The sequence below is a fragment of the Mixophyes fleayi genome, chromosome 1 (assembly GCF_038048845.1).
Source record: "Mixophyes fleayi isolate aMixFle1 chromosome 1, aMixFle1.hap1, whole genome shotgun sequence".
NCBI lineage: Eukaryota > Metazoa > Chordata > Amphibia > Anura > Limnodynastidae > Mixophyes > Mixophyes fleayi.
In genome coordinates, this window is record NC_134402.1 from 341,159,031 (window position 1) to 341,168,525 (window position 9,495).

General features: G+C 39.7%; 1 protein-coding gene across 1 annotated transcript; it reads left to right on the forward strand.

Moving 5' to 3' along the window:
• Positions 1-474: 474 nt before the first annotated feature.
• On the forward strand, positions 475-6,693 carry GP1BB (glycoprotein Ib platelet subunit beta). Its single transcript, XM_075192594.1, has 2 exons — positions 475-557; positions 5,158-6,693. Exon 2 carries the CDS (start codon positions 5,160-5,162, stop codon positions 5,784-5,786), a length of 627 nt encoding a protein of 208 aa, XP_075048695.1. The 5' UTR covers positions 475-557; positions 5,158-5,159; the 3' UTR covers positions 5,787-6,693.
• The last annotated feature ends 2,802 nt before the right edge of the window (positions 6,694-9,495 follow it).

Genomic DNA, 9,495 nt, shown 5'->3' on the forward strand with positions numbered 1-9,495 from the left:
ATTAGGGCAGAGAACTGGTTGTTCATTTATTTGAATCCCACCACTGGGAAGGGCCATTTAGATGCTAACCAAGCACAGTGTGCTTTGTACATGCGGTCCATTATAAACAAAATACAAAATGATTAACATTTACATTTAAAAATGGTTGTTGGATGCTTTTGATACATGAGGGAAGTCACTTTCAGGCATTTTTCCACTAAGGCTTTGGGGCACCTGTGGATATTTTGATGACGTGAAGGGTGAATACAGAGCAAACAATATACAATAGTAAAGTAATGCACTGTTTGTTCCCTAGTATATAACTACACATGTACATCTTATAGCCATGTGACACTGCCAAACCCTCGCTTTTTATCTTCTGCGCCTCTGGCCCAGCTACATTGTGCAGAGTGGGAGTGCCTTGTGCAGGAAAGAGTTAAGCTTTGTTTCCTGCTTTGGATTCTCTTAAACCCTTATCATTCTTTGACACTCTGCTCTTATCATTCAGCTTAGGTTCGGCAGCGTCATCACCAGCGCAGTGACTGTCCTTTGGGACTGGCACATCTGTAGAGCACAGGGTAAGTCTTGTTTATATTTGACTATTTGCTTGTATTTGCATTGGGGTGCACTTACCAATCATCTTTACTAATTAGGATGAATGTCAATTTGTGACCAAACTATAATGTAAACTATCGTACAAAACAAATGTCACGTTGTAAATAACAGCAGATGTCTAGGCCAAGAAAACATTGTGAAATAGTTGCTCTTCTCACCAAATGGAATAGAACCGAAATGTATTTTCTTCATAAATAAAAACAAAGTAGGCTCTGTAGGTGTATAGAATCTCTATGTGGACAAGAAACACTGAATATGATGTTTAAAATATGGGGAGAACCATTGCACTGTGGAGTGTTTGTAGATTTTTCCAGAGCTTAAAACACAGTGTATACAACTTAACAATGCTATATGCATATATTTTATATACAGATAGAGAATACAAAAGAACTTGAGCACAGTGGCGTAGTGGTTAGCACTTCTGCCTCACAGCACTGGGGTCATGAGTTCGATTCCCGACCATGGCCTTATCTGTGTGGAGTTTGTATGTTCTCCCTGTGTTTGCGTGGGTTTCCTCCGGGTGCCCCTGTTTTCTCCCACACTCCAAAAACATTCTGGTAGGTTAATTGGCTGCTCTCAAAATTGACCCTAGTCTCTCCCACTCTGTCTGTCTCCCTGTCTGTGTCTGTGTGTGTCTGTGTGTGTGTGTGTGTGTGTGTGTGAGTGTGTGTCTATATTAGGGAATTTAGACTGTAAGCTCCAATGGGGCAGGCACTGATGTGAATGAGTTCTCTGTACAGCGCTGCGGGAATTAGTGGCGCTATATAAATAAATGATGATGATGATGGTTAGCATTGCAACCTCACAGTGCTGGGGTCAGGAGTTCGATTCCGACCAGAGTCACCATCTGTTTCGGAGCTTGTATAATCTCCCTGTGTTTGCATGCATATTCTCTGGGTGCTCTGGTTTCCTCCAAAACATACTTGTAGGTTAATTGGCTTCTAACAAATGAACCATAGTTTGTGTGTGTGTTATAGGGAATTTAGATTGTAAGCTCCACTGGGGCAGGGACTGATGTGAATGTTTCCATATTCTCTGTACAGCACTGTGTAATATGAGTGGCACCATATAAATAAATAAAAATGATTAAATGTTGAGCTTGGCTTCTAATCTGCATAACAGTTATGTATTATTATTAGTACACACTTATTTTCAGAGCATGGACAATAATAGATTTAAATTATGTTTGTTGCATGGTTTGGTCTTTATCTATGATGAATTATTAAACATATTTTGTTGTGTATTGTTGTATTGCTCCCCACATTCTGTCCTTCTCTTACCCTTCCCTTCTGTTGCTTTCTGTAACCCATACGTTTTTGAAAAATCAATAAAAACTATTAAAGTTAAATTAAGTTTATTGTTTAGCCCCCTACCTTCACTTAATAACAACACAACATTTAGCTGTTACCCAAAAAAACCACAAGCACTATTCACTTAAGTAGTGAATTTTAAATTTTCCGACATGAAAACAAAGATTCTTAACACTAATAACTGACCTATAATAACACAACCACCTGTTGTTTTTTTACCATAGAAAATGTCAAACCAGTTGGACTAAACAAAAGTTCAGGGACAACATAATTTTTTTAAATCATTTATTTTTTATTACATTTTTTTACATAATTAAAAACCCTTAACAACAATAAATTAAAGTTAAACCCACACATGGGTAACAATAGTGTCATAAAATCAAACATACGTTATCTAATCATTTTGTAAATTAGAAAACATTAGTAATTAAGTATGCAAGGTAAGAACAGAGAACACATCTTAATAAAAGGTATGTGCAGTCTCACCACGAGTGGTCCTCATCTTTTCGAAATAAGCAATTAGACCTATAATGTCTTAATATTAAAATAGTAGTGGCTAGACGTCTGTCTAGGGTACGGTTCCTAAGAGAGATCTACCTCTCTCAGCCCCTCTGTAACATAAGGAGAAATTCTCCATCGGTAACAATTTTTCTCATATTTATTAGTCAAATTCCGACTATCATACATGAACTGTTGGTGTCCTACTGTATCATCTACAGCAGGCCTGTCCAACCTGCGGCCCTCCAGATGTTTGTGAAACTACAAGTCCCAGCATGCCCTTCCAGCTATCAACAGGTTGTCTACTGGCAAAGCATGCTGGGGCTTGTAGTTTCACAACACCTGGAGGGCCGCAGGTTGGACAGGCCTGATCTACAGGATCAATCCAGTCCTTTAGAATAAGTCTCTCCGGAGTGATCCACCTCCTGACACTCCACCTACTGGCACTGATCACTTTTTCTAATATAAACAGGTTAGTGACAAGTAACCTAATAAACCTATGTGTATTCTTATCCAGACCTAGGCCAAATAAACATAATCTCAGATTAATGGAGGATATTCCCACATCCAAATGTATTACACATTATCCTACCTCCTGCCAGAAGTACGACATCACCGAGCCGCTCCATATTATATGGGACAACATTTATAGATGTTTCCTATTCCAAGAATAAAAGCATAAACGTATATTTTGTTTAAAAGATAAAAATGACTCAATAATGTAAGTGTATTTTTCAATAGAAATCAAATCATTTATTATTTTGGATATCATTGACATACGAGCCAAAGAAAACACATAGGATCCAAACCAATTTAATTTGACGCATGCATTGAAATCTGTATTCATTAATCTAATGGAAAACAATTTATCTTTGCTTTACTTGCCTATTTACATGCAGTTATCAGAAACTTTGTGCCCTAAGGTCAAGATATTTAAAATATTATTAAAATAAAATATTCCATGTACATTAGTACATGGAACACTGTGGCTGGTTTTAAAATGATACATATTTATTAAGCTAAATATAGATATATATTATATAGCACAAAAAATATATTAAACAAATGTATATCCATGAAGTGTTACAAAAGCACTAGCTGTCTATATGTATGTCATTGAATTGTATTCTATTTTTACTAGGACATTTTTGTCAGCTATTCAAATTACCAAACAATACTTTATGTGCAATACCACAGTGATACAAATAGAATTTATTCTATAATCTCCAGGACAGCTTTATTACACCATTTATTCCCTCTGGTTTGATTGATTTTCATTTTAAATTACTGTTATCAACTATATAATTTTTTTATTGTTTATTCTTCAATTGAAATTGCAGCGATATATTTAGCTGCTCATCTCTATTAACAAAGTCTGTATGGAGCTTTAGCAAACAAGTACATAATTCAACCAGTAAGGAAAACGCTAAACAGCTGTTGGTCTTTATTGGTCTATTAAACATTGCAGTTTCTCTGAAAGGAAAAAGACAATACCAATTTCATAGTATCAATGTAGTTCATATCGACCAAAGCCTCTCTGGTCAGTTAGTGACAAGCTGGGAGGGCTGTCAATCGCAATGGATCAGTACGAGTCGTCTACAGGGTTTTTTATTTTTTCCAGTTGGATTAATAGATATGCTTTTATTTATCAGTAATCTCTAGAAACTGATAAGCCCACTAATTAATTGTAAATAGATAAAAATGAATTTAAAATAACCCTACAAATTTAAATTTATCTCCTGCTTGCAGTGTTTTTACACCACTCGAGCATGTTCTCTATTTCTATTTTACAAGCACATCCCAGGACTCCAGAGAGTGCAGAGTAATGGAGCAATAATACTGTGCGCAGGGCCGGTGCAAGGTTTCTTGGTGCACTAGTCAAAGCTATCGGTCCTCCTTCCCCCATTCCCACAGTTTTTTCCCCACAAGTCCCCCTCCCTACAGGTTTTCTCTCAAATACCCTCCCACCCACTAGCTTTTCTCAAGCATTCCCTCTGCCAAACAATTTTTCTTACATGCCCTCTTGCCCACAACATTTTAATAAATAACCAGCTTAATGCCACCCCCCCCCCCAATTTTCTCTAGCCCCTCTCCTCCTAGTTTCTCCAGCCAACTCTCTCCATGTTTTCCCCAGCCACCTATCCCCCCTCCATGTTTTCTGTATTCCCCCTACCCCCCCCTCCATTTTTTCCAGCCCCCTCTCCACGTTTTCTGTAACCCCCTCTGCCCACCCATTTTCTCCGGCCCCTCTCCCTCCATTTTCTCTATATTAATATAATATACCTTTTCTTTCTTTTCTCATCTTCTCCCCTTGTTTCTTCTTCTTTCTTGTTTCTTCATTGCTTCTTGGTGCTTTTCTACTTCTCTCCAGTGACAGCTTTGTGATGTCACAACGCTGTCAGGATCCCAAAACAGGGATGCGGGGAGGGCTGTCTTAGCAGGTAAGCACTGGGGAAATAGCAGACGGGTAATCGCACCACCTAACAATGTCTCATTCAGAGACATTGTTAGTATGGGTACCCGGCCACACTGCCGCCACCCCCAAACCCAGCGCCCTAGGCAGCTGCACAGGGTCTCCGTACCATGGCCCTATTTGCAAAAGATGGAAGTTGGAGAATTCATCTGGCTTTCACTCATGAGTGTTCCTGGCTACTTTGTATTTATCTTGTTTTGAATTGAAGTATTAATAGAGGGTAATTTACAAATGTGGGAATCAGTGATAACTATTATTAACACAAACGTTTCATTATTTCAGACATGATGATGAAGCATTGGTCCTGGCTCTTGCCACTGCTGTTCTCCCTTCCTCACGTGGCCTGTAGATGCCCCTCACAGTGCAGCTGCAGCTCTGGCATTGTGGACTGCAGCGATAATGGTCTTACCATCAAGTCCCTGCCGGCTTCATTTCCCTCCTCCACAGAGGTGATCCGACTTGAACAGAACAACCTAATTTCAATTCCCAATGGTCTCCTGGACAACCTGCCAGATCTGCGAGAGGTCTACTTGCAGCATAACCCCTGGCACTGTGACTGCGACATCCTGTACCTGCGCAGTTGGCTTCAAGGACAGCAGAAGAGAGCACAGTATCGTGATGTCACTTGTGTAACTCCTGAGCCCATGAGGGACAGAGTTATAATGTACCTGACAGAGGATGAACTTGTGACCACCTGTCAATACTGGTACTGTAATCTTGCCCTAGTCTCTCAGTTCTGCCTCTTTGTCTTCATTATCGTGCAGGGCATCCTCCTCATCTTTGTCATTCTATCCTTGCATCGCTTCCAGAGGATTGCCAGGGAGGCCCGACGTACAGCTAAAGAACTGCAGCAGAACTCTGAAACTTACATCTATAGCAACTCACCGTTATGTAACTATGATAGGACATAATGAGGCTGGTCATTTAGAGCTGTTTCCTTTTAAAAAATTAGTATTTTAAGTAATGTATCTGCATTCTGCCAATGACAATAATTAATTAAAAGGTCCAGCACTATAACCTGCAATAGCACTGGGCAGATCATACCTGTTTTTTGGGGCAGAGCTGTTTATTCAAAGGGGATAATTTAAAAGAAGTTGATAATATAATGTAGTAACACACTGCATACATACAGAAGAATGACAGGCAAGTAGGGTGTTATGTTGAATAAGATATTTTACTCCTATCTGTAAACAAACATTAGAAACAAAACTGTTAAGCAAATATATTTAGGCTTGCCTTGGTCATCATTCCAGTGCTGGGCAATTGGTGAAATCAGTTCTGACTGGCTGAACTAGAGAAGCCAATCAGAAGTCAGAAGCTCGGGGAGTCTTACCATTGCTGTTTTTATGCCTTATGTGACCTGACAAATATACCTCCACAGCTACATAAACCAATGGAGTTTGTGATGTGCAACGCAATGTGCTCTGGAATTTCTTAGTAAGAAGTCCACATAGCAGAATATGTGTGACATACAAGGATCTGCAGGACAGTTAACGTTTAACCAATAACATATTAGTTCCATCCATATATACAATGTGTATTAGTGATTGTAATATACTAGTTTACATTTGATAAGTTAGGTAGGCTCATGTTCATAGTTAGAATGGGAAGGAATGTTGATTTTAATGTGCCTAATTCATGAAATTATAAAGAAAAAACACCTAAAACACAAGTAGATATAAATGACTTTATTTGACAATCTGTGGACTCAGTTAAGAGCCCACAGGTTGTGAAATGTTGTGTCATCCAATAACATGACTACTTCCCTATATCTCTGCTGTGTCCCATCTATGTTGAATAAATGACAGCATTCTTTTACATCTGCATTTTTTTTCCCATTCTTATCTGGATAGAGGGGGCTTGACGAGTTCTCCACCCAACCTTTTACCTTGGATGACTTGTAAAAAATATATCTTATGGGGTTAGGAATGAATTTCTTTTTCCCTCGTGAGGATAACTGGGCAGGGTCTTCTGGGGGTTTTGTTTTGCCTTCATCTGGATCAACACATCTAGAATTAATAAAAGGCAGAGCTTGATGGAAATTGTGTCCTTTTAACCCCTCTAAATATATAACTTCACCAAAACCTTTAAAATAGGTTCCATTTCAATCAGACAGCATTGTTGTTGGGTTCCATGAAACCTCCAATGCCCCTACCGCTGGCCTGCTTTAGAAAGCAGCAATGTTGTCAATCACCTCCATCCCTGAGAACTTCCCATTTGATTGGGCTGAGCAACGCACAAGGAGAGGCATCGGAAACACCACTGACTCTTTGAAAGAATGTTCTTGGAATTACTTTCTCCATGCTATTCCTCTGCGAGAGCTGGGTATGGAATGACATGACAGAATGCCTGAGCGCATACATCTCTAGGCATTATAAAAGCATTACTACACTGATTTTATGATAAAATAAAGAAACAAGTAAAAGGGAAGCTGAGCCTCATTAATAACTGAATGTCTAAAAATAAACTTTTATAGAGAAGCGTATGGTATTGTATTAGAACCTCACCGTAACAATGCTATTTAATTTTATATTAGTCAGGTGGGAAGGGTGTATTATAATAAATATAAATAATTATTTATATCATACTTACCTACTTTTGCGAAGTTCTTTCTGGGAGAGGGGCGTGACTGGAGGGAGGGAGGGGTGGTGCGCAGCCAATCGCATCATTTTGGCCCCGCCCTCGCAACGGAAATGACGGTTTGTTGCGGGGACGGGGCCAAAATGACGTGATTCACTGCGAATCGCGTCATTTTGGGAAGACAGTAGCGGGATTGGGAGACTTGCCGCCTCTCCCGGGAGTCCGTGAGACCGATCCAAATTTCGGGAGACTACCGGACACGGGGAGAGTTGGCAAGTATGATTTATATGTGCTAAGAAAATAGTTGTCATAGTTAATTAATTTTATGCATACTTATTATCTATCTATCTATCTATCTATCTATCTATCTATCTATCTATCTATATCTATCTTAGGGAAATGGCAGGTCTCTGTGGCATCTGGGCACTTGTGCTAGTTTTTAATATTGTGTGTACCTCTAATCAAAAGAATAAACATTTGAGGACAAGTCCAGCAGAGATATAAAATTGAACCCCTATCCAGACCACACTTCTAGCACATATCAGGATTGGTGGGAAAAAGAAGCCAGACTTGGGGAAACTTTCCTGCAAATAGGAGAACTGTTGCCCTGGGGGAATTTTGGACTGTATCATAGAGGAAAATGTGGGGATGGCAAATCAACCTGCTGTCAATTACTGTTGAGCAGACCAAGCAGGTCTGTGTTAGTAAAGGGTGTGTGGCGGATGTCAATTCTAGATAAATTCTAAGAAGCCAATGGAAAGTGAGTGAACATTCAAGGGCAACCCAGGCCTTGTAAGGCTTCGTGAGAAACCAGATCACTATCCAATCCCCTATCCTGTTCAACATGATAGCATCTAAAAATGTTGGGTGCTCCCATCCCACCCAGCAATTCAGGGGAGATCAAGATGGAGACTTTAATGTGAGAAGATTTGTCTAAATTCTATCTAGATGGTTTTGAAAAGAGAGGAAGAAATTGTAATGAGGATATTCACAGGAGCCGTTGGAACACATTCATTTTTAGAATATTAGGAGAAAGAAGAATATCCCAGTGGTGCAGATACTCCTATAGTTCACACCGCAATGGCAAGAAGTTTATTTCACAGACACATGAGAGAGTAGATTAAAGCACTATTCCTAAACACATCAGAGAGTGGAAGCAGAGAGGAAAGTTAGACTTACATTGTGATATAAGCAATAAAAGAAGGACATTTTCAGAGCCACTGATTTTGAATATTTAGGTTTAAGGTTAGAGAGAAAAAAGCTTTCATTAAACAAGGGAGGGACAGAAATAACTGACTTACAAAATTAGCCATGACACAAGCAGGAACTTTGATTTCCTGCCCTCAAATAATCATGTTGTTGCACAAATAGAATGAAGGATAGAATTCAGGGTTAAAATGAAAATCAGGGGACAGATGAGGCAGCTTTGCCTGGTGCCGTCTTGTCTGGGAAGCGTGTGACAGGTTACCGTTCACACATTGAAGCCAATATTACATTCCATAAAATGAGCTTGACCAATGCGATGGGTGGTGGGGAGAGGGGTGCAACTGTGTGGAGTGCATGCAATGGACCAGTCTTTCAGGATGTCACCGCCCAATGTAATGATATGGTCTGTATATGAATGAGAGGGTCAAGGGATGAAAATGAAGTCTCAATAAAGCCACGTCATAGATGTAGATGGCCCATGCTGTTCCAGCAGTTGTGGAACTACAAATCCCAGATTACCAGAGTGAGTCTGCTGCAGGAATGTAGCCATGTATTTGTAAAAGGCGGGTGGTGCAATGTCAGTGGAGCTGTCTGGTTGATATTTTGATGACACATAACTTTAATGTAAATGTTGCCATGGAGATTTCTATGTGTGTTGTGGAGAGTTTACCTGGAACAGATCTTTATACCTACCAACAGTCCCAATTTTCCTGGGACAGTCCTAGTTTTGGCATCCAAATGGAATGTGCCTTTATTTGAGTTTAATCTCATCTAGGTGGCATGGTTTGGGTGGATAGTGGCGGTTTTGTCAGATCTGGAATGTGGCCTAATTCT